The sequence below is a fragment of the Rhinolophus ferrumequinum genome, chromosome 15, assembly GCF_004115265.2.
Source record: "Rhinolophus ferrumequinum isolate MPI-CBG mRhiFer1 chromosome 15, mRhiFer1_v1.p, whole genome shotgun sequence".
NCBI classification, from domain to species: Eukaryota; Metazoa; Chordata; class Mammalia; order Chiroptera; family Rhinolophidae; genus Rhinolophus; species Rhinolophus ferrumequinum.
This window is the reverse complement of record NC_046298.1, coordinates 3,294,678-3,321,128: the sequence shown is the minus strand read 5'-3', so window position 1 is coordinate 3,321,128 and position 26,451 is coordinate 3,294,678. Positions and strand designations below refer to the sequence as shown.

Here is a 26,451-nt window from a genome sequence, read left to right as displayed (position 1 = left end):
GGACTCTATAAATAAATACTTTGTTCACCAATTTTAAGCAAACTAAAACCTTCCAGGGACTAGCTGAAGGTAAATTCTGTAAAGAAACACACTGGGTCTGTGTTTACTGCTGGCAGTACTCATGCAAGGAAGCCATTCACTTAAGGAGCTGAGGTCCGAGTAAAATTTATTAAGGATGGATGAGTATTAATAAAATATTTATTAAGAGGATACAAAACTGTCTTCTTCCTTCTCAGAGGGGCGTCATCACAAGCCCCACACACAGGATAACGGCACTTCTCTGATACTCCTCGGGTAGAAACAGGGTTCCAAAGCCTCTCTGTTAATGTTGTTGGAAGAGCACTATGGGTGCAGGGTAAGGGGGGTTTCAGAGTCTGCCATGCATTTCATGAGGTCCCATCAGGTGACGGAGGGGTAAGACCATGTCAGATGGCAGTGGAGAATCCAAAAGGGATTCTGAGTCAAGCTTTCTATATGAAACACTTTGGGATCATTCCACTGGGCTCTAAAGAAGGATCAGCCGTGGCGGAAAGGGATACCTCCAGGGTGAAGGTGTCTTGTGAGAGAAGAGGGCCATTGCGAATCTAGGACTGGAGGACGGGAGTGAGTGTGTCTGTTTGTTGGCAGCAGGGGAGGCTCCTCCTATGGAGTATTGTGAGTTGTGGTGTAGAAAAAGAAACCCCCAGAGGCACTTGTTCTCCAAATGCCACAAAGCAGAGGACCTCAAATTACCAAACGTCCCAACAAAGCTGTTGAAGTCTTATCCTTTGTAAAACATCTCCACATTCCTTACCCAGAATCCCCACAATCCAATGAGGAAGCCAAAGCAGGGACAGCCTCCCTATTTTATAGACAAGGGAGCTGCAAGAGGGGATGGGGAAGCATGAACTCTGAAGTCATTCACTAAGTTCAAATCCTGATTTCTGGTCTTGTGACCTTGGGCAAGTTAGTTAACTTGCTGAATTTTCATAGTATCTTAACACATCTCTTGCTGTGTACAAGGGGTTAACTTAGAATCAGTTCCAAATCATCCCATGTCCTTGGTCTCATGATGAATAGAAGTGCAAAATCGCATTTCTTATGCTTGTTACCTTGTAACTGCTCAAGCTCCTTGCACTGTGCAAGGATAACCAACACCAACTCTAGATGGGAGACCTGACAAACAAAAGACAAGAATCCAGGGCCAAGGCACATCACACCGCACATCACTTGAAATGGTCATAAGTCGAAATCATGTAGAAGGGACCATAAAGGTCATAATGATTTAGAAATAAACAGTAAGGCCTGTTTTCTGGAGAAAATAGCAATAGTATACATAAATGAAAAGAAGCACAAAGTACTTAAAGGTTGAAGAATAAGAATTTTGTAGCAAGCCCAAACTGGGTATAAATCCCAGTTCTTTCGCTTACTGTTTGACTAAGATAGGTCATCTAGTCTCTGACTCTGTTTGTTTACTTTAAAATGAGGGTCCTAGTGCCTACCTCAAAGCTGTTGTGTGAACTAAATCAGATACTATGTGAAGTATTTTTAACATATTGCCTAGAATATAATAGGTATTCAATAAATAATACTTGTGGTTACGTTGATGGAGGAAATGGTTGACTACAGTGAGCTTCTGAGTGCAATAACCACAGGTTATTCATATGTGTGTCCCCTTAGAGAAGTACCATTACAAGGCCACCTGTACCATACTCTGATAGGATTAATTAATCAAAAAATGGAGAAAAGTGCTGCATCCTTCTGCCTTCTAGATGTATGGCTGGATTTTCATGTAAACAAGGCCCTGTTTAACTTGGTCATTTCCCTGAAGGACATGACTTGTACAAACCAAGTGCATTTATCACAATTAATGGGGCCCATTTTTCCTTTCTCTAATGAGTACAGAGACATGTTTTTTTCTGCCCTAAATTCGCCATCACTCACTCAAAGCAAGATACCTGAACCTACCTATACCTATATATTAAACAATCTTTCAAATTTTATTGAGCATTTCTTGTGAGCTAAACCCTGATACAGATAGGAAGAATCTAGTCTCTATCCTCAGCAGAAGTAAAGTCCTTCAACAAATTACTGCTTATTTTTTAAAAAAAGAGAGAGAGAGACTTGCCCACAACTAAAAATGTCCCAATGTTTAGAGGTGACCCTGTGAGTCCCACGTAAGAGAAAACACATTATGAGTTGGGCAGGGATACTGTTAATACTCACAGTGGGAACATAATGTCACAATTAATTCCAAGATGAGTTTCAGGACAGTGAATAATTAAAATTTCATGGCAAATTTCTTCATGGCAAGCTGTCTGCTATAGTTAAATACTACGTCACATGCTGCTGTCCTGACATTTCTATTTTGGGTGACATAGTTTAAGTATATTATTTCTCACAGAAGGCAATGAACATATAAAGTATGTTCAGGAAAAAAACTACTTTTAAAATAAACTAAACATACTTCATCCCATGAAGAGAAAGAAGCTTCAGGTCAGATTTGAATTCAAAAATGGAAATTACATTGGATTTTTGAGAAAACATAAGTTAGCTCAAAATGCTGAATAAGCACTAAGGAAAAACTGCCAGAGGTTTAAAAACACAACATTGTCAAATTGTGGGAAACTGTTAAATTGTACGCTAGGCTTTGTTTAACCTTCTGCAAGGATGACTATGGCTTACAGAGTCTCTCCTGAATAGAGTATTTGTTACAAGAGTGTGTTTTAGAAGAGTTATAACCTACACCTCACAGCCTGAGTCTGTGACAATAGAATACTTTTAATACCCTGTACGGAAAGAAAGAATCACATTTCTTTTCATTTAGAGACGACTCATATGAAAAACCCATTTTTGTATCCTCATATGTAGGGAAAGGTTGGAGTTGAAAATATTAAAGCAAACAGAGACCGAACAAATCAGGGTATGATTCAAAGTTCTTACAATTGATTCAGAATACCTCTAAATCTTTGAAAGGAACAACTTTAAGGGATAAAAATGAAGGTCAACTTCTACGCAGAGTGAATTCACTTCTCGATCAAAAGAAAGAGGAGATAAAAAATGGTAAATTCACCTGAAATATATTACTATAATTGAAATCAGGCAAATAGTGTGTAAAATAACTTCAACTAAAAAATTTTAAATAAATCTTAAAAATGTAACTTACAAAATAGAAATCTAAAGAAAATCACTGACATTAATTTTATGTATATTTTTCAGATACTTTTCTACATATACATTACACATACATACATACACACACACACACAGACATGGTATTATTATTGCTCTTTTACAAAAAATAGAATAATACATTTGTAACGCTTTTCCAATTTATGGAACTTTATAAATGTTCTGTATGGCTATAACACTTTATTTAAACTATTTCCTACTGATGGACATCTTGGTCGTTCCAGTGTTTCACTATTTCAAACAATCAAGATTGCCATGAAATATGTCTAAATCCCTAGAATGAGAACTGTTGAAACAAGAGGTATGCAGACACTGCCAAATAAGCAACTAGTTTTTCATATGTAAAAAGTAACTAGAAAGTATGGTAGATAGAAAACAACATAAAATGGCAGGAATAAATTAAAATATTTTTTAAGTGGCACAAATAGGACATATATATTTCTATTAAAAGATAACCTCAGATTGGGTTAAAAATAAATACAGCATAAATGCTGAATATAAAAGACCTATGTATACAAAATGAAAAAAGAGCATTGATGGTAAAAGGATGGAAGACAGTACACTAAGCTAATAACAGAAAAAGAAAGCAGGCAGGGCAGTTATATTAGACAGAAAATAATTTGATTGTTATATTTTATACATTGTAATGGTATTATGGTTATGTTTTTTAAAAGTTCTTAACTCTTAGAGCTATACAACAAAATATTTCAGATTAAATGACATAATGGATTTACTTTAAATCTAGAGGGGGGTGCCAGTGGGTTGGTGGGTGGGTAGTAGGTGGGGGTATAAATGAAATAAGATTGACCTTCTGATAATTCTGCTGAAGCTAGATGACACAGGGCTTTATTATACTATTCTCTATACTATGTAGATGTTAAAATTTTTTTTTTTAGAATTCAAGTTGAAAAGCAATAATGACACAAAGGAAGATATAGTGATATAAACTATAAAGTAACATAGACATAAACAAAGCTTTAAAAAATATATAAAACAAAACTGAAAAATGCAAGGAGAAATTGACAAATCCGTAATTATGAGAAAATTTTAAGACTTTTATCAGCAATCAAGGATCAAGTAGAACAGAAATAGCTAAGATTCTGATGGTCCAATTATACAACTAGCAAGCTATACACTTGTACACACACACACACACACACACCCACACACACACATCCACATATATAATATTTGTGCTGGACAGACTACACATCCTTTTCAAACGCTGGAGGAACAACCCCAGATGGGCCACACGGTGGGTAACTATAATCTCAGGTATTATTTGACTCTTTGACAATTAGAACATATCACATGATCCTTGCACAATCAAAAAAAATTTTTTTTAAAAAGTAACATTTATACCCTATTTGGTTGTGATAGGCTGTTTAAACCTACTATCCCATTTCATCTCACATAACACGAGGCTGGTATGACTGAGGCTAGACGGGTTCGCCCATTTACCCCGTCACCGAGACGGCCGGAGGCACGAGGACTTGATCTCAGTGCTCCTGAATGCCAGCGCCTGGGCAACTGGCCCTGCCACACAGCCTCACAGAATTCTGAAGAAGCTTCAAGATCACCAGAGCCTAACTTTCAATTTCTTCTCCAAACAGAACACTTCCGATTTCATGATTAAAAAATAGATTTGGATAGAAAATGGATACAGCAGAATATTTTCAAAGGATCAAATTTTTACCTGAGTATGTCCTCCTGACACCCAGTTTCACTGAAAATCTTTCTTCTCTTATGGCTCCTCCATTTTATTTATAGGAATTTTTATAAGTATTGTGCTCAGTGTTTTCAGTTTTTATTTTCACGTGATGCAGCTGTTTAAACCCCTGCACTCTGAGTTTAGCAGCGAACAGAGTCACTTCACTAAGACATCTAATGTGGATGTTAAGCAAACAGGAGGATTTTTTCAGGCCACTGGTGGGCATTTCTTCACGCCCCCCGGTGCTGCCTCTGTGCCTCAGGGGACGGTGCACTTTCCTGAATACCCTCCAGACCTGGGGCGGCACTTCACCCACCGAGGCCACGCCTGTGGGAGGACAACTCGGCCACCTGTCCTTGTGCAGGCACGAAGGGTGGCACTCACCCAATCCGGATCTTCAGCATGCCGCTGAAGAGCTCGGGGCTGTTGGAGATGATCCAGCCGACATGGATGACCAGCTCCTGCTGAATGACTGCCTCCCTTTCATCGTGGCTGTTGCACTTGGAATAGATAATGTTCTGAATCACTCGTGGAGACAAAGGGTTAGAGATCACCTCTTCTTCATGCCCAAAGGCACCCAGGGTTACCTGTAAGCGGCAGAATTTGATGATAAAAATTTCCTAGCTACTGAAAGATAAAAGAAAAAAATTCAGGGCTCGGGATAACTGGCAGGCTGAAATTACTCTACGTGAGCTGGGGTATTAGGTAGAATAACTGTTCCTGATTTTTATTAAAATGGCTTTCAAAGCATGATTCCCACCACAGTTCATCATGGTCCACAGTCTGGTCTAAAATGAGGGTCCCAGTTCTGGGAGTGGAGGTGAGTAGATAAAAGCAGGGGTGGAATATAAATAACTATTGAGATGAAATTATTCTGAATGACTTTAGTACAAGAAACTCCCCCAGAGAAACCAGAACACACTGAATCGTCTTCCTTTGCTCCTGGACTGCACAGTTTAGCATTTGAGAGCATATTTTTCACTTCTTTTACAGTTTCTCATGTGGAACCGCATGCTCTTTAACGACACTGTAACCTTTTCAAAGTTAAGTATGAGGTCATACAGTTCTAGTGCAGCCCCCACTTTTCCTGGCACAGTAAGTGCTCAAACGCTTGTTGATTCCCTGTGGAGGGGAATCAACAGGGCTGCCCACGAGGCTGGAAAACAAGAAAGCGCAGAGGGAGATGGCGACAGTGACAACGGAAATTCAAAGCGGGAAGTGCTGCTGGGAGCTGCCAGGGGAACACTCGGGTCCCTCTCCTCTGTGCTGGCATTCTGCCTCCCCAGGGGTCTGCGCCACCTCCCTCCTCCTCATTACCTGTCTCCCTCCCCCATCCATGTACAGTAGGTGATTATAAACGAGGCAGGAGAACAGAAAAGCACAACCACGGCTCCTGTGTTTAGAGGGGCGAGAGCAGAACACGGTGTCTTTTGGCCTAGTTTTTGTGACGGAGGGAAAAGTGAGAACCACTGGTTTATTACATGACAAGTGGTACCAACCAGTCAGTCCAAGTGTGAGTGCTTTTATTAACATGTCAGTGTGTAAAGAAGAAAACAAACAGAAGGCACATCGCGCCTCCCGAAGCAATGGCAACTACACCATTATTTTATTCCAGAGAGCTCGAGGTGACCCGAAAGTGCTCTGTAGAACTACTTCAGTTCTCATAAATGAGTGGATGCCCACTTTGAATGCTCCGTTCTCATTTCTTTGTTGTAGAGGGGAAGATGCAGTCAGTCCCTGGACTACATCCACCTGAGGCGGGACTGTCAGCTCCCAGGCTCACCCCGCTCTGTACGTGGCTGTTTCCTGGGGAGACGTGTTGCTTTGATGCGCAGTGGGTCAGCCACAGCCTCATGAGGGCTCCGAGGCTTCCATAATGTGGGGAGCGGGGTCTCAGCATCACAGGCTGCAAGGCCCCTCTGGATCGTGTGCAGAATAGACAGGACTGACTCTAAGCTGCCCTCTCCCCAGTGTCAGGTGCTAGCGCCCTCAGAGATCTCCGAAAGCTTCTCACGTGCTCATATGTAGTAGAATTAACTGTATTTTCAGATATACTACGAGGGCCTAAAATTCAAGGAAAAATAGCTTCGCAAAGCGTGTTTCCTTCCTTTCGGAAATGGCTCCGTCCAGGGCAACAATACAAGACTGGCTGGAGAGGAGGGCTGCAGTGGGTGAGGCAGGGAACTGCTTAAGTTACTTCCTGGACCCTGGGCTGTTTAGCTGATCAGTGGGGAGGAAAATTCTACCTCTTAATAATTTGGAGAAAACATAACATATGTGAAAAGTGATCTAACTTTTTCTTGGGAATTTTTTATTACAATTGTGTTTTCACTGTTATTAAATATTACTGGATAAAATAAGTAACTTATTCTAGCACTTCAAAAACTGGATAACAGGATGAAATAATTTCAATTTAATAAATTCAGAGCCCTGCAATATGCAATGGGTTGATTTCATTAAAGAGAGTTAAGATACTTCCTGACATTAAAGCCTATTATATCTCCGGATTAACTTGCAGGAACATACAGTAAAGCACACAGATTCCCAAAGAGAAAGAAAGCAAACAGGTTTTCATTCCAACCCAATGAGGATGCAGCCAGGTAATGAGAGCTTCTACACAACAGATCAAACACGCTGCAGCCACAGCCCAGTCTGTACATGCACAGGCAAGCCCAGCTCAGCCCACGTTCACCAAGCGTCCAGCCCACGCCAGGCCCCAGGTCGGGCACACGGGGACAGGTGCTGGACGAGACCTGGGCCCTGATCTTCACAGCCTGCCGTGGGGTGAGAGAACTGGGAGCCAGGCAGCTCGGGAGAAGTGTCACAGGCCCATTGAGAACCCAGAGGAGACAGGGACTGCTAACTGGAGGTGGCCCTGTGAGGAGCAGCTGACAGGCGCTGGCCCCTGGGAGGGGAGAGGTGGCCGGAGCGTTAAGGCAGCCACTGCACTGCGAAGGAGCACATGCCCTCCACACGTCACCTGTCTCCGCCTCACCTATCCGAAACCTGTCTGAGTGCTCCAGGGGTGTTGTTATTCCATTTTCCATGTCAGCACCTTCACTGATCTCAAGGCAACACAGGGGCTGCAGTGACAGATGTGAGGTGCAGCAGACAAAAGGGACAGTCTGTTTAGTAACCGCGCATCTTTCAGACAAGGCTTGCGTGGGGAAAGGGCCTTCTGTGGGTGTGCTGACCATGTGAGAGTGGTTGTGAGAGGCCTGGGACTGGGGCTGTCGGATTGCAACGCAAGGGTCCTACCGATAAACATTGTGGCTGTGACTGAGTGACAGCCTGAAAATCACATACGTACCTGTTTGCCCTGCACTAAAACATTAGTAATGGATGGGGCCAGGCTGTCCACTACTTTACTTAAAAGACTTGCTGCACAGCGTACCACCGACCTGGGGGCAAAGAAGAGAGCACGCCAGAGGTTCACAAATCTAAAAGAGATGAGTAAATGGGGCCCTGATAGGGAAAACGTAAAAATCTGCACAATTAGGTCCTCACATAATCATCTGGACGAAACACTGAGCCCAAGACACTGGACCTAATGGCCAACATTTCCCAGAAGGCAGGACCCACCATCCAGGATGAGGGATGGAGCCCTCATACTCACCTCTGCCACCAGCATCATTTGTGCCAGTTAAAAAGGGAGAAAAGGGAGCCTAACTATTCCTTTCATGGGGAGTGGGGTGGAAGGAAGAATTAAGTGAGTATTCTGATTTTGCATGAAAAAAATCATTATTAAGTCTGCCACTGGTGTATGTTATCTATTCCTATAACCACTTTAAATTATGTTTCTTTTGGTGCCTAGATAACCAAATTCCTTGGTTAGGGGACTCATTCAGTACTCAATTTTAGGAAGTGATACAATGAAATACCAGCATGTATTTTTCTGGATAAAGCCAGAATGTTGGAGGAAGGAATTCACACTGCTATTTTTACATTTCTGAAAAAGTCTTAGGTTATAAGGAGAAGAGATTTTTTTTAAGCATAGCACATGCAATACATAAGACATTTTCTTCCCCTCAAAAGTGAAAATTCATGTGGAGCTTTTAGATGGAAAAATAAAATTAAAATGTAGGTTTAAAACTGTTTTCTTGTATTTCAGGATCTTGATGAAAGTTGACCTATAAAAAGCTTTATATTCCTTAATCTCGATATAGATGAAATAATAAAAACTGAGGTCAGTAACTGATGACATTAGTGAAACACGCTTCGTACTTTTAGTGAAGCTTTCATCCACACACTGTAAGACCAAAAGATATGTTCAGACCTTAGGATGCAAATCAGCCCACACATTTCAAGCAGCTGGAGTTCGGACACTCTATGCATGTTACCTGCTTCCCGTGTACTAGCAAAGTAGTAATGTGTGGGGCTATAGAGGAAGCCGATTTCTGGGTAAATGCAGCCCCGTAGCGCACCGCCAGCCTGGGTGTGTCAGGGGAAAGTCACAAAAGGGAAAATACAGTAAATAAGACTTCCAGGAGTTTGTGCTTTTACACATAACAGTCATCATTCTAAGTGTTGGCTAGTTAATGATTGATCTAAAATGAAGTATAAGGCACAAAGCAAAACCAGGTTTGCTTAGCCAAAAATAAGATTACGGACGACATTTGGAACTTCCTGGATACAAAGCAACATCTCTTAGCCTGCCTGCCTGACTGTACTGAGAATTTACAGCAAAAACGGGAGCTTTAATCAAAGGATTATTACATTACTTCTTCTGGGTTGGAATGGTACATTTACTATCATCATAGAGCTGAAGTACTTACTGCTAAGAGGTTTTTTTTTTTTTTTATCAATACCCTTATTTTAGAGATTAGATACCTGAGGCTCACCGAGTTGAAGGGAATTTCTTATGCTATTTCTTGAGACGTTTTTTTCAAAATTAGAAAATAATGGGTCATTTAAAACATGTCTATACTCTTCCTTTCCAATGGTTAGATTCTGCTAGTGAGACTGTTAGAAGTGCTTCAAAATGCAGACAGTCGTGCATTTCGGCATACCTACCCCATTGTGAATTTAAACATTTTTATCTCAACTTACCTAATTTTGGTTCGGTCCCTGGGAGGAGACCACCTCTGCAGGACACGTTAGTTATTTTTCATGAAGCAACTACACTCACTGGGATCCGTTTCACGTAAGTGGTGAGAGAACTGCCTTGTAAGTGTATTATTTGTGCTTATGACTAAATGAGCCATCGGCCTCTGTCACGGCCTTCTGTGACAGCAGAGCACGTTACCCGAACACAAAGGAGGACCCCGAAGCACCTCCTGGGACAGAGGAGGTACAGGGCAGGAAAGAGTCATTAGCTTGTCACCCAATGAATAATTGCCAGGGTCTATTCCTATGGAGGGCCGTCTTCCCAGACATTCTTTTAATATCTTGGGAGAGCCATGATACAATGGAATGTAGGCAGATCCTTAGAAAGTAGACAGAGGCATGGTGCTAGAACCTCGGCATTTAAAAGTAAAAATTAGAATGAATAACCATCTTTAAGATTGGTCCATTATCTTTAGGTTACTGAACATGACAACACAAAAAATAAAACATAATGACGAGGACACTTATACGAACCAAAGCTTTTTGCTGCCAGCTCTTCTATAGACTCTCTCAATGTGATCAGAAACAGTACCTAGACGTTGGATAATAGAATCTTTGTTGAAAAAATGCTTTTAATTAAATGCATAACATTTATTCTCCTTTAGAAAAATAACTCTTGAATTTTCATGTTGATCCATTGGAGTTGGTACATCCACATCCATTCATGTTCTGAACTACCTGACAGATTAAAACACGTGACCCAAAGAGTTCGTGTGAAGGTCCCCCGTCCTTCTTACTATTTAGTTTGAGTAAATGAAGTTGCTGAATACTTCAGTTCTTGAAATTTATTGTTTTCTTTTTCTTTTAATGTGGAAGCTTTTCAGTGGTGATGGATTTATCTATTTATTTATTTATTTTAACTAAAGTTTATTGGGGTGACAATTGTTAGTAAAGTTTCATAGATTTCAGGTTTGCAATTCTGTAATACATCATCTATATCTCACACTGTGTGTTCACCAGCCAGAGTCAGTTCTCCTTCCATCACCATATTATTGTTTTCTTAATATGCAATCTAACTTTTTAACAAATAAAAATCAGTTACTTAAACCTACTGCAGAAAATGTAAACAGAAAATAGCAGATTGAGCAAATACTGTAGACTCTGAATGTAAATGATTCTTCATTTATTTGTTCAACAAAACTTTATGGAGATTCTGTCATGTACATAATCATCCCAACATGTACTAGTGCTCAAAAGAGCCCACGTGGCCTCACTCTGGCACCAGCTCACATGTGGTCTGGCCTCATGTCTCGTTTGTCAATAAATTCACCATGTGATAGGACAGAGCACCAGAAAGGAAACAAAGGTAAAGAATAAGGTTGTTTCATTTTACTCTGAACTTATTTTTATTGCTTTGTAACATATTGGATCAAATTATATGCAGATTCTGCAAACGGTTATGATTTTTAATACATCACGAGGTTTTATAGATTCAAAACATTTAAAGTCCTTTGAATATCCAAATGAAAGATGAGTATCCCTCCCAAGTTTATAAAAATGGTTTAAAAAATAATTCCTTCAGCATTTTTTATGATAAACTATTTTATATGTGTTGTTTTATTTTAAAACACTAGGAAAACAACCATTCTGAAATCTAGGTTCCTAATGAAATGTTTGCTTTTGAAAAACCCTATTGTTTTAGTTAAAGTATAAATTTCAGTGCATGTCTTCAATATAATTGGGATTCTGCTAATACTTATAGTTCCAAGACTAATTAGAAATGAAGGATTCTGTTTGAGATTTGCAAAGTTCTTCCACCTTCAATTGTTTAAGAAAATTGAAATTATTCCATCCACATGTTTAATACTCCAGAAGGTTCTCTCTTAGCTACAATAATGTAAATACTAAGTAGAGCTTATTTGAATAAACAATTATGTTTAGTTTGCTACCAAAGAGATACCGCTGACTAATCACATTGTGTGGAGAACACTGACTCAGTTTCCAGTTCTAACCAAATCAACGTGCGCCTCTGGACCAAGGCCTTTCAGATGAGCTGTAAACTTTGAACAGCTAGACATTAAGTACTTGAAATGTATTCCACATTATTCTGTACTAGAAAATGCTGGAGGCAGAACTCGATGGAGCATCCAAAGCGTTCTCAGAGCAGTGACTCAACACACAAACGTGGGTTTCGGGGATAATTGCGTTTCATAGTGAATGCAGTGGACGTGGACATGACCAGAAACAATTTATTTTTCTTAATAGTCTTTAGAGCACAAGTCTATTAAGTGCTATATTCCATTCCAATGGCTGCTGCAGACCATGAGGCAGCTAATTTTTAGGGCTGTAACAATTCAATATTGTTCTTGCAAATGTACAGAAAATAAAACTGGAAACAGAAACTGACCATAAACAACTATGGAGTCATTAGAGGTTAACAGTCACTGGGAGAATCCAAGCTCCAGCACCATTCAGACAATCAGAGAAACAACCAAGCATCACTAAGCAATTTAGGACTTCATATATCAGACAGTCTATTCCACTCTAGGGGGGATGAATGAACATTGTCTACTTAAAATTTGAAGGGAAAAAAGGTTTAAAGGAGGAGAAAATAACTCAGAATGTTTTGGTGGATATTCATTATGTATATTTGGTATATGTTCAAGAATAGAGCTGGTTTATTATTTTAAAATGTTCTCAGACATGTACTCTTACCTTCCTCTGTGATGAAGTTGGGGCCTTCTCTTTTGAGTAGTATACCCAGCAGGATGACTTGGCTAGCCAGACAGCTGCAGTCCTGAAAATATAAATCACTGAGTAACTGGAGTGAAATGGGTACAAAAGTTACCACAGGGGGTAGCTAATCATGAAAGCACATGATGCAGAGAGAAAATATTCTGCTATGGAATTGAGGAAAGATAAAATGTCACCGATATACTCTCAAGCATTAGATGACATTATACAACCATTATCTTAGATATCTTGGAGATGGACGGTACCTAAGCTGGCTTCCTGGGGTAACAGGGACTTAATAATCAAGTTTTCCAGGAAACAAGATGAGCAATAGATAGAAAATGTTGTCTATAAGCATTGTCACTTATTCTGCCACTCTCTGAGAGGTCTGGCCCAATCATTTAACCAGTCCCTTCTTGACTTAAGTTTTTCATGAATGGGAGACCATGTTGCTATCGACCTGTTGTGAAGAGATGAATGAAAGGAGGGGATGTGTGTCGAGTGCTTATTAGAATAGTAGGGCGCTGTGCTATATGCTCTCTGCCTACTGCATCATATTCATGCTTATGAAGATCCACAGATAGTAATGATCAGTAACAAGGACTGATGATGTCTGGCAGGATATATATTTAGCCTACATGCTCACATTTTTATGGCCCAACAAGATGTCATAGTTCTACCATAAGAATTTCATTTCCTTGGATAAGCACTATACCGTAACCCCACCCCGCCTCTTTTAAATGCAAATAACCGTAGGGACAGTAAAATACTGGTTGCTAACATATTTATATGGATGTGGTCGTAGGATTTTTTCCTCAGTGACTGGAGAGATTGAAAGCAGCATTAGACCTAAGTGCTGGGCAGGAGAGAAGACCCAGGTTGTCAAAGGAACGGGCACCGAGAGACACATGCGGAGCCTGAAGGCAGCTGGCCTTGCCCCAACTTCTTTAAAGGCCTACGCAATGCTCTCACATCCAAGGCAGCCGACCTCATCCCCACTCCTTAAGCATCTCGAAGACATTCATGCTAATGTCAGACCCTGAGAACAACCTCATTCCTGCCCTGGGACTAGACTGGCTATCCACCTCCAGGTTCACTGCTACCTTCTCTGAGAGGACAAAAAAGAAATATGGCTTCCCCTGGGAGCTCCTGCTCTGCCAGCCCCACTCGGGGCCACCTGGGAATTGCACGGTCCTCACATGCAGTTTTTGAAGAATTTCCCCGGTGGGTCTGTTCTTCCACTCAGTGATGGTGACGTCCGGCTGCTGCTCCAGTTCTGGAGTGCTCGAGGCGCTGCTTTGTCGTTTGACTTTTGAATGTTTGGGAAGCTGTCGTTCCTCAAAACTCTTAAATTCTGGAAGCCTAGAAGTCAAAAGAAAAAGTTTCAGATTTCCTGCCTTTCTACTGTAACCTCAAGAAACACAATAGTAACCCAGAAGGACTTACTCTTCGGTGTCACTGATTCGTAGGAAGTCAAGTTGTTCCACTACAGCTCCAGATATTAGTGTCTGAAATGGGATTGAGAAGATTTGTAGCTCTTAAATTCAAGCCACGCCCTTAGGATCAGTGCATATACTTTATTGTAAGTATGTAACACATCAAAAAAAGTTTACTTAAAAAACATATACAACGCTTAAGTAATTTCTTAAACGAGCATTCTAAAATTCAGCAGGTTTTCAGAAAACAAAACCCCCTGAAATAGAACACAGAGGTCAGGCTCCAAGTTCATGAGTCGTAATAAAGAGGAAAGTCCACATGAGATGAACTGTACATTCTCTCTGTTCTTAGAATTGTGGTTATTTTTAAGTTGAGATTAAAATTCACTGTCTATTAAAATGTTAAAAATACATTTTGAAATTAAAAAAAAAATCCCATGAAACACTAAAATTGTTTTGGGAAAAGATGTGAAATTGCACGTTGGAATCTGCTCCTGTGACGTATTTCAGGGCGATCCAGTGATGGGATATTGCCAGTCTCCATGTTTCGGGATCATGATAGATGTTGCTTATCCAGCCCTGACCTTCTCTACATCCTGGCAACGCACATTTGGTCCTTTCATTTTCCATTAGCTCCCGATTATAGGTTAAGCAAACTACATGAGACCAAACTTGAACATAGCTTTTGTTTGTTCGTGGTTCATTGTGAGTAGTATACATGAATGATAACCCACAATGAATTTTCGCAATATGTGTCCCTTCTCATTATCATGATGAGTCGTCAGATAAAACTGAGGAAGGTACTACATAAAAAACAAGCCAAAAGTTATTATTTTAAAAATAAGGCAATTCTCCAATCCAAAGTGCCGTATATATATTACCTTCTCTGTTTTCTCACCGTTCACTGGAAATGTGAAACAAGACAGGGAACATCCCTTTGTTGGCTACCCACCCAGAATTGTGCTGCCTTCTCCTGTGCTGGGAACTCACAAAGTCCATCTCCCACAAACATCCACCACAAATGGCAGGGTGGACCTATTATCAGCTGTCAAACTAAAGCCTCCTTGCACAGTTGGAATGCAGCTGGTCTGCACATGTTGTGGCTCTCCACAGGCAAGTCTGAGGGCAGTCTGGGCCTGGGAGAGAGCAGCTCCCACCTACACAGCTTGCTCTCTAGTTATCTGTTTTGCTGGATAAATATTCATTGAACACCTGCCATATGCCACATACTATGGAAGGTGTTGAGGATATAGTATGAACAAAATGCACAAAATCCCTGACCTCTTAAAACGGTGTGTATAAGTAGACAACAAACAAACAAATCTAAACACGTCAGATGGTGATACGTGCAAAGAGAAATAACAAATGCAGGGGAGTAGGAGGTGGCAGGTGAGGAGAAAAGGCCTCTCTCACAGGGTCCACGGAAGCAGAGGCTGGAGGAAGAGCTGGAGTCACCCACAGGGATGAGGGAAGAGTGCAGGACTGAGGGAGCAGCAAGTGCAAAGTCCTGAGACAGAAGCAGGCCTGTGACTTAGGAGCAATAAGGAGGGCAGTGTGGTTGAAGTAGAGCAGACGGGGAGAGTGGTAGGAGAGGAGGGCAGAGAAGAAGGTTCAGCTCATGGGTAGCACGCAGACGGCTGGGAGGACTTTGGTTTTCACTTCGAGTGTGAGAGTCACCGGAGGCTTACGATACGTGACATACTCTAACTACCGATGACCAGGTACAGTAGGAAGAGGCTAACTGTCTGATAGCCAATAGGAATTTAGGAGACAATTGTAAAAATCTGGGTGAGAAATGATGGCAGCTTGGACCCTGACGTTAGTGCTGGGGATGATGGGATGTGGTTAGATTCTCAATACGTATGAGGGTAGAGAAAACCGGTTTGATAATAGATTGTAACATGGGTATATAAAGAGTGAAGAACTAATTAATTTTCAAAGCTGGTAACCAATATTGAAAACATAAGAAAATTAATTTTGATTTTAATATTTTCTATTTTTATTAGCCTAACCACCCTTATATACTAATTCAGCTCATAAGGTGAATGCTTAACGGAGTTAACAGGCAAATGCTAAATTCCATTAATAGTCTCTAAAGCTTTCGATAAAAAAAATTTCGGTTGGTCGCAGAGACTCATAAATTAGTTTTATAAAAAACACTGTCCTTATAATTAATTTGCTAGCCATTACTCCTTCAGTTCTGGTGGAAATTAAAGAACTTAATAGTGTTATATTTGTGTCAAATGAAATATAATAGTCAAAAGGTACCCCGCTCTGTGATATATGCCACCAAGTCCTTCCCAGTGGAACATTCGGCCTAAGACAGCACTCCGTCCCATCATTCTGCAACCTCACCTGGGTTTGTTTTCAGTTGGCCTCCCCCGCTAGAATTAATCCCATAAAATCAGGGACGCAGCAAGGGCACTCTATAAATATTTGTTGAATCAATGAACCAATATTTGCATATCGCTACAGAGAGAACAGTCGTGAGCAGACCACTCTGTGAATGCAGAAATTGCATCCACAAGTTTGGCCTGAAAGTTTTCAATCCACAGAAAGAAGCAGACACAAACTAGCTACACCTACAATAAGAACTACGGTGAAGGTTCAAGCACAATGCCAGACGCACACTGTAAGGAGAGCAATTCCAGTCTCAGGAACTTCACTTAAAGAGGTGACATTGACCTAAATTATAAAATTAAAGTATGACTCAGACAGGAGGGAGGAAAAGGCAACTCTCGAACAGTAACAGCATGAGCAGGAAAAACATCCCAATTGCATTCAGAGATTTTGAAAGTAGCCAGTGTGTACTTGTGGGGTGGAAAGTAGGGCTGGGAATGGACCCACAGAGCAGGTCCAGGGCGATGAAGCTGGAGGGAGGCTGAGGCCAGTGACCTGCTAAGGAAATCTGCAAAAGCTTGAACTAAAACCCAAGAGAAGCCTACAGGCGCCATGCATGCACTATATTAAACAGAAGAGAGGGGCTGGGGTGTTCTTTAATGGGTACAGAGCTTCAGTTTTGCCAAAGGCATCTGGACCCACAGCCCAAAGTTACACAGTAGGTCACGTCCCCACTCTGGACCCCCGTTTCCTGCAAAACTGAGCTTAGGGATGAGCTTTTTTTTTTTTTTTTTTTTTTTTTTTTTTAAGGAGGGCGCAGCTCTCACTGGCCCATGAGGGGATCGAAGCGGCAACCTTGGTGCAAACAGCACCATGTTCTAACCAACTGGGCTAACCGGCCACCCCGAGATGAGCTTTTAAAGTCTAAAATTCTGGTTGGGAAACCACTGCAATTGTTCAAGCATCAGATTGGAAGGACCAGATAAGCAGGATGGTGACAACAGGAAGAGGAGGTGGGTACAGAATAAAACATTAAGACAAAAACCTTATTAACCAGAACACATATCAAGAAATGTACTATATCTGGGGTTAATGGTCCTGAAAACAGAACTGCAGTTCAGAAAACTACCTGTAGACGATCAACGTGAACTTTGACGCCTCCAACCACTCCTTTTTTAAAAGCTGCCAGCATATCTAACACAGGGTTGAATCGGCTACCTCTAAAAATATAAGCAGATACACAAAATGTACACATTAACAACAGAATGGGATGTTCATAATCTAATTCTAAGTTCCTTTCACATATGCAAAGCGCTGTGCCACCACCCAGGGAGAGGGATCCAAAAACACAAGGGGGGAAGGGCGGGGGGACGTGTGCACCTCACCTCTTCACCAACCTACCTTATGTTGTCTTCCCGGATGAGAACAAGGAAAAGCGGACGTCCATGCATTTTCCAGTATTGTTTAATGAACTGTAATGCATTCTGTCAAAACAGAAGGATGAGGTGGGTGGGGTGTAACGGCACGTTCTCTGAACTGATCAGACACTTAACCATTCATGGCAAAGAGTCAACAAAACTATGATTCACGATCAAACCCCAGGTAATAGCGATTATTCAGAGGTAGAAATGTTCCCATACACACAAGCGTACAAGTATCACTAAATGCAAGTTAAGCTAGGAACCATTTTGATTTTAAACTTCGTTCTTTAATCAGAGTGCACATGCTTAAAGATGTTTTTTGGGGGGTGGCCTAATAAATACACTTCAAGAATGGTCCCAGGGAGGAAAAATCAACCCAGGGTTATCACCCAGAAGATGAATTCTCATTCCACATTATTGTGGGTTTATATTACAGCAGGTAGAAGAGATTAGACTGAGTCTATACAGACCATCAGAAACGTGAGAGTTCTTTGACTTAGTTTCTACTGTCATCATCATATCAGAGACTGACACACAAAAAAGTTAGCTGAGGTTTTACTTGACATTCCTCATAAGTAAAATTATTTTGCTAACTCAGCTTCTGTTCAAAAAGAGAAAACCACTACTGTTGCAGTGAACATGGTTTCCAAAACAGGTGCCCCTCTTTTTACAAACTATTTCCTTTCATTCCATTTCTACAAGTACAACAACAAAGTCAAACAACTTGACATAAAACTGACTGCACCTATCATTCTAAGGCTGTTAAGTAATTGAACTCTTTCTCCAAAGCTTATGCAGCTGTGGTCGCACGTTCACATTTTACACTGTGTTACCCCGGTGTCTGATCCAGGAGCACTCAATTTAATAATATACGATAATATTAGTCGAAACAAAGTCGTCCCAAAGCAATAAAGAGGTGTTCCGAAGCTACCTTTATGTCATCTATCAGCAGTAAAACATCCTGAGACATGTAGAAATCGCTTAAGTCGAAGATGATAGGGTAACAAACCACAGTCTTTCCTAGAATGCGATAAATCTGTAAGGGATAATTAAAAAAGATACGAAACAGACTAAAGGCAAAGGTATAGCAACATAAGTCCTGATAAAATTTAAAACTGATGTTTAATTCTGAATAAGCAAATAAAACAAAACCTTGTAAAATATGTATAATGTTAAGAAATTTTTAAGTTTCTTGATTGAATCAGCATGCTAATAAACATAAAGTAGTCCACGTCTACTAGTATGATGGGAAAAGCCTGTGTCTGAGTAAAACTATTATTATATAACCAGGTATCTTACAACTTAGTAATAACAGTACAGTGAGATGCTTATTCACTCCTAGAAAACTTCTGTAACACAGAACAAATAAGATTTACTTGTACAAAACAATAATTCAATTAGCTCAAGTATATAATGCAATGTGAGAATGGCTACACAGCAGGGCAAACATCATTTCGGTCTGTGGTACTGCAATCTGAACACTGCCCTGAACAAGGAAATCTCACGAGCACCTTTGATGTCCCCAGGCAGCCAATGGGCCTGTCGGGCCTTCCGGAGAGTCCTAACTTTTCATTGATACCCAGATGGAAATAAGCCTGTAAGACACAAATTTGTAAATCAGAAAGAGGCAAGAATCTGTGCTTTTCCTCTTTTGCCCTTCCCCCGACACACACCCCCAGTCACTGTCCTGCTTATTACTGATTTTTCCAAAGAAAAGGAGGCCAGTGTAACCTTATTCCATGGACTTGGAAGTAAACAAGCTAGCCCACGATGTCAACTTAGAGTCTGGGGCACTGAGAGATTTGAGAGCAAAATTTCCACAGATCCACTTAGCCACGCTCTAAAAACACACTGTGCTTACACTGTTATAAATGTACAACTTACATGGCTTTGATTTATAAAGGGACACAAAAAGACAAATACTTCCTGTGTGATAAAAATCTAGTTATTTAAAGTTTTAAAAAATGGGGCCACACATCACCTACTAGATTCCTATCTTCAAGTATTTCCCACCAGAATAGAAATGTCTTTATTGATTTTTCTGATTACATGAATTTTATAAAAAATTTAAACCATATGCTACAAGTAAATGGTTCTGCTTCCTCTCACAGCCCCTTAGGCCACGTTGGTGTATGTTAAAAGGAGTGTAATTTTTTGTGTGATTCCTAAGAAACCCCAAAAGCATAAGACAGGGTTATAGATTGTTACAGTACATAGATAAACACACCCATACCAAATACATATGTCAATTATATATTTACATAAACGGGTTCATATACTATGCCATCTGTGCAGTGTCCCATTGTTTGAAACTTAATATTGTGGTGTTCCCATTTCAAGAGAGTGAATTGGGTCTACACATTCATTTACATTTCAATGTTGAAATTACTGAAGAATTATAAAGACTGGAAAAATATCTGCAGAAGTATTAGAAAAGGGAAGGGGCCCACAGGGGAGCAGAAACATCTAGAACTTCTATGAGTAAATGTGGGTGGACTGGGAATGAACTGGGAGTTGATCAGTGTCAGAGCTGAACACGTATTCCCATCAGAACGCCTCGGCACCCTACTTGGAGTCCAGCCCTGATGAACTTTGACACTTATCCCCTGATGAAGACAGCTCCCCATTTGTTGTTATTGCAAAACTAATTCAGTGAACATCTTTGGACAGGGCACTATTGTTTCGGCACGATAATTTCTAAGACTTGATGGACCAAAGAGAATGTACCTTCTCTTTGAAACGTAATGCCAGGGTGGTCACCCTCTAGAAATAACAGACCAATTTTACACTGATATTAATAGTGCACAGGCCATTTTTGTCACTCTTTTAGGTCAAAATGAGATTACCTTAGTTATGAATGGCTGTATTCAATTATTTTGTGGCTGACCATTTTACCATATATTTAATGGCTATTTGTATGTTCTATACATTTCTTTCATTTGTTCCCTATCCTACTAGGTATTTGTCATTCTCTTTGATTTGTAAGAGATCTTGGAATATGACAGTCTATGACAATGAAGGCATCAGGCTGGGCAGGACGCTGATGAGACTGTCCCACGTTGTATACACTCACACCATTTCATGCACTAGCATACGGACCAAACCACCCGCGAGACAGAAACACTTCATTCTAGATCTACATGGTATTCACATCTCCCATGATGCAAATCTCACCAGTTACCACCTCACAACACACAACACACACAGTGAAAGCTCTGCTCTCAGCTGTCTGTCCTCACATATCTTCTGTGGGCTGAAGGAGGGCGCAGCTTCTCAGAAGAGAACGCTGGCACACAAATAGTGGACAAAACAGGGTTTGAGAGGGCACGTCCATGTTTGAAGGTAGACTTATAAGAAGCCGTACGCTAGCAGTGTGCCTGACAGATGATTCCCAAAGCGCAGCTGGCTTGGAACACAGAGGCTGTCGCCACAGAGAGTCGCCCACTTGGACCCGTGCACAGGGAAGCTGGGCTCTCGGTCATCACATGTCTTGTCTTTGTAGCCATACCGCACACCCTCCTTGTAAACAGTGGTTAATACCATGTTTAAAACAGCAAAATATAAAGTGAAGGATCCGTTATAACACCACCACTGTGATTCCATAGCACCTGTACAAACACGTATTGTGGCACTCAGCAGAGTGGGCTGTCATTAATTGTTGTTTTTTTTTTGTCATACCACTAGACTCAGAGGTACTGAGAACAGGGACAGTCATTTTATCTGAGTGCCCCACGGGCGCTCTGCACACAGCATGTGTGCTGATGAATGAATGAATACAATATGCCATATTCAAGTCGTTTGAAGCCACATTGGTCTTTTAGATCTTGACTGCATGTTGTTTGGTAGAGTATAGACCCACTTACCATGAAAAATGTTGCTAAGATAAATTAGGCCTGAAGAAAACAGATTCGGGTTAATTTACTTTGAGAGCATGTTTATCAAAGAACAACAACCTTTGTTACGGTTCCCTGGGGCTTTCAGAGGGAGATCACGAAAGCGCATCAGCAAACACAGTCTGCAACACGGTCTGCACCTGAGAAACTGCCCCGAGGAAGCGCCTGAGACCAGCCCGTCCATGCTGCTTCTCTCCCGCCTGCGAAGCCTCAGTTCCCTCTGGGGCTCATTTACCCTCTTCTTACATAAAAACCAGCTTCCCGTCATTCGGATCTTGGGGTAATTTGAAAGTGTTACCGACTTTAGGGAACCTTGCATTTTTGGCCTTATCTCTTCAGTTGGGAAAGAAAGAGCTGTGACTTTGTTAGAGAAGGTTTCAGGGCTCTCGAAGGGCTGTGCTCTGGGTGACCGGCCACCCAGGTTCTGGTTTCACGGCCAATGGGTAGGGTCCAGTCTCCTTAGCAGCCGCCCTGAGCCCTGCATTTCCTTATGCAGTGTGTACCTCGCTTCTCTAAGCTTTTAGTCTGTGTTGTAGCATCGAGGCTTTGATCACAAACATGGATATCAACCCAAGTGACTCAAACTCCATCACTTGAGGGACTATTCCAAACACTTCCACCAAATACTGTGGAGCTTGTTTCCGTACTGAACAATTACCAAAGAAAAGTGGAAGCTTATGAGTAACTAGTGGGAGCCAACGCGTTCCCGTCCCGAGTGAGCAGGAATGCCCCTGCACTGAGGCACTCTGCAGCCATCCGCAGAGCAGGGCATGCAAAAGGCGCCTTTTAATCCAACCCGAATAGGTATTAAAAATAAACTCAGAGGTTTCTTGATAACCACTTTGGGACCCAGCGAACCAAAGAGGAAGGAATTACTGCTGACGCCAAACAGTAAGAAAATAGAAAAAGGAAAGTAATTATTACCAATATACATTTAGATGAGGTTTGTTTAACCGTTAATAAAACGGAAAATAATCAAACCAAATGTAAAGGTTAGTTTACACAACTACTAAAATTAAGGCTAATTTGTTATTTAAGTGCCCAGTCTAGGTTAGAAATAGGCTTTACAAGGAGGAGAACTCAATATACACACACAGTGCAGTTGGTCTTTCATTAACAACGTCTGATAAAGCGGGTTTCTCAATGAGTTAGAAAGCCTTTGGGTTAACGGTGCTATCTCAGAACCGCATTTTAACTGCGCCCCTTGACTACAGGAAGTCTTTCCCGGGCTCTCGCAGCTCCACACAGGGAAGAAACACACTCACTCACTTTCACGAGTTCCTGCTGTGCCCATATCTGAATGGGTTCTACCTGTTGAGGAGTTTGAGTCTGAATACCATACGTGTTGAGGAAAACTTGAAGGCTAAAGAACATAGGGAGAAAAGAGAGAGAGATTTTGAGACAATGCATTTACTAGCTTGGAAAATGCCAGGGAGGGGAGAAAAGGGAAGAGGCAGTGCTGAGTCGAAGCACATTTTTAATGTGTGAATGTCAGCAATACGCTGTCTGCATTGCAATCCAGAGCCCCTCTGGGGTCTCACCATACGCCAGAGGGGAGCTCTGGGGCCTGGCACAGAGGGTGAGCACTGATTTGGGGAATCCCCATCATCTGTTTGTACTCATTCCTCAAAACTGCACCCCAGGCAACACTGGCACTGGCCAAGGTCTTTAATCTTCACATCAACTAAAAATGATTGTTAAACATGAAAAGAATGTTGTTCTGGCACTTCAAGTGACGTTAACGACGTGCTTAAAACCACGTCAAGGGGTCTATGAAATCAATCTCTATTGCCATACTCAATATTGTAAGTATAAAGCAATCATCCCCCCTGCCCCCCAAGAACACCCCGCCCACGTGGATTTCATACCGTTGGCTTTCCGCTATGAGTGCCACGTGAACTACCAGATCATTTTCCAGTGGGCCCTGTAATACAGAAGGGGGGAGGGGAAAGGTTTTCAGAAGGTCTGGTCATCATCAGCTGCAATGAGAGTCAAGGACGACAGTAACCATCTCTAAGCCCTTTCATTAAAATGATGGACACGAGCTGGCTGTAAGTGGTCACCTCTCTTAGCTGGCTCTTCACTGCCTACTCATCAATTTGATGGTGTAGACAGAGTCATGGAACACCGAGAGATGGAAAGCCATAAATCTCACCACTACCAGAGGGGCCAGCCTGTCAGGGCTATTTTGAATGATGCATAAGAGTAGTTTGGCGACCGAGAATCATTTTCCATCATTTAACTCTGAAGGGAAGAGGAGGAACTAAAAATAAAAACCCAATTTATGTATTCAGTGTAAAAAAATGATTGTGAGTTAAAATTGTTCATTTGACATCTTAACCACATATAAGGCTATTGCCTTTTTGTTAACCCATTTTCCTTTGGCGTCTTATCCATCCAAATGGCTTCATTGTAATGTATAGTTCCTACGGTACAGAAGGAAGTACCTTGTTGACTATCAATTAGCACTGTGTTCATGAACTACAAGCTGCTGGGCTTAACAGTTCTAATCAAAGGTAGTGCTGGATATCTGCTACTCTTTCTTGTGTGGAAAAGATTCACTATAGCATATGTTATACATTGTTAAAAGGAACCCACCTCTGAGCCTGTATATAATCAAAAGAGAACATTAAGAAGCACCAATAAATTATAGTATTAGGAAGCTCTGAAAATACTCATCAGATATAATTTCTTTATATTAGGTGGGTGCAAAGAAAATTGCGGTTTTTGTAATTGATTTTAACATTTTAAACCGCAATTATTTTTTCACCAACCTAATAGTAATGAGTCCAACATTCCCAAAATTATGCTGTAAAACACTTGATTTACCATTAGTCAGTTCTTCTCTTGGTGTTCAATATGCCACTAGAATTTATGTATGATGGAAGGCAAGAAATACCAGAATACATACATCAGCAATAAATATCATACAATCCAAGATATGGTTCCCAGAATCATGAAAATGCCATTTCAGGCAGACTTACCTGTGATTTAAATGACTCCATAAGACAGAATATCATGTAACAACCCAACAAAAACAAATATGTATATAAAATGCTATAAATTCTATTTTTATTTGGTAAAGAACTTAAAGTTAATGTTACTCAAAAGGATGAGAAAAAATTATTCAGAGTCTCATCAAGATTTCTAATGACAAATGAACACATTAAGCCTTATTTTTCTGGGATGAGAGCTAGTATTTACTCACCAAAAGAAAGAGTAACCTTAGAGTGGGCCATTATCTATAATCTTCAGGACAATTAGGGATTCTTAAATAAAAAGCAAGTGAACCCATATACTAGAATGCAGGTAACATTTCAATAACAATAAACGAGGCAGCTTACAGATCCTAATGACAAATGGGTATCTTCTTCCTGAATCATAGGCCTGTTTAGGATAATGTGGTCTCCATCCGTGTGAGAGAGTTACTCAGACCTCAAATGCCCACTGCACATGTTGAAGCACACTGAGCATCTGGTTAGGGGACTATTAGACGGTGAGGAACTCTTTCATTGTAAGAACTCAGCATTTCACAAGGTTCCAATTCACAAACCATCGACCATAATGTGCTTAGGCCTTCAACCCCAACCCAAGTGGGACCCCATCCACAGAAAGAATTCAGCATGGGCAGTCCCACCCCAACAATGCCTTTCACTGACAAAGTTGGAACCATCTTTACTCTATTTTCACTGTTTTCTTCAAACCACCAACACTGTTGTCTAAACCCATGAAATCACTCTGGAAACTTTCTAATATTAATTAATGCCTTCTATTTCTGAATATTTTCCATAATGAGGTTATAATATTTTCTGCGTTTAGGTTCACAACACACACACACACACACACAGAGTACTTGAGCCCTGTGCGGCCCGAGTGCTCTCTGTGTGTACACGCATTTGCACACTCATTCACCTGACCGGCAGTTAAGGTTGCTAGTACACAGCGCTCCACGCTAGACCCTCACGGCACAAGGTGATAGGGCCCGGTGTCCCTCCCTGAGGAGTTGAGTGTCTACTGGGAGAGTGGACAACAGGTGTGTTTTCAAATATGTATTTATCATCACGTGAAAATTTTTCACTGATATCTTTCTTTACCTCATTTTAAAAAATGGCTGCAGGGCCATTTTATAGGACATACCATAATTTACTTCAGGAATATTCATTTTGATGGACATTTAGGTGGTTTCCAAATTTTACTTCTGCAGAGAACATAGTAATCGTCTCTATGTCAAAGACTTGCTGAGGATTTATGGAGAACTAACCGCTGAGCACAATATTTGACGCAAAATAACAAGTAAGGGCAGTAATACTTGCTACCGTTGTACTTATTACTTTCACACCTATCCTAGGAACGCTGGCCTTCTCTTCCTTGTTGGAATTTACAGGAATACCTATGTCACCCTAGGTCCCACTGGCTTCCATCGTTCTAAGATACTAGGACCATCCATTATCCCATTATGGCTAGTTCTTCACCAAAGAATTGCAAACCTCTTTTAAAAGAACCCCTCAGGTGACTTACCACCTTCCCAATTTTCCCTCCTTCTCTTTTTCAAACACAGACTATAACGACCTCCTTGCCTTCCTGGCCTCTGTAACTCTGTAGCCCCCACCTAACCTGCTTTGCATTTAGAGACGGAAATGGTCGCACTTAAGGCCTTGGTCTTCTATTCCTCGTGGCATTTGTTTCTTTCTCTCACCAAA

General features: G+C 41.0%; 1 protein-coding gene across 4 annotated transcripts in view; it reads right to left on the bottom strand.

The window, feature by feature from the left end:
• PHKB (phosphorylase kinase regulatory subunit beta) overlaps positions 1–26,451 on the bottom strand; it is a 128,812-nt gene that overhangs the window by 12,749 nt on the left and 89,612 nt on the right. For 3 of the 4 annotated variants that reach the window (XM_033128060.1, XM_033128058.1, XM_033128061.1), the window contains 12 exons: positions 23,620–23,675; positions 23,021–23,114; positions 19,370–19,453; positions 18,790–18,894; positions 17,839–17,921; positions 17,567–17,657; positions 14,108–14,169; positions 13,861–14,023; positions 12,644–12,725; positions 10,463–10,520; positions 8,193–8,283; positions 5,267–5,469 (listed from right to left, as the gene is read on the bottom strand). In XM_033128060.1, the coding sequence (XP_032983951.1) occupies positions 5,267–5,469; positions 8,193–8,283; positions 10,463–10,520; positions 12,644–12,725; positions 13,861–14,023; positions 14,108–14,169; positions 17,567–17,657; positions 17,839–17,921; positions 18,790–18,894; positions 19,370–19,453; positions 23,021–23,114; positions 23,620–23,675 (1,172 nt within the window). Of the gene's footprint in view, positions 1–5,266; positions 5,470–8,192; positions 8,284–9,222; positions 9,314–10,462; positions 10,521–12,643; positions 12,726–13,860; positions 14,024–14,107; positions 14,170–17,566; positions 17,658–17,838; positions 17,922–18,789; positions 18,895–19,369; positions 19,454–23,020; positions 23,115–23,619; positions 23,676–26,451 lie in introns of all 4 variants that reach the window. The other variant, XM_033128059.1, reaches the window with a different exon arrangement.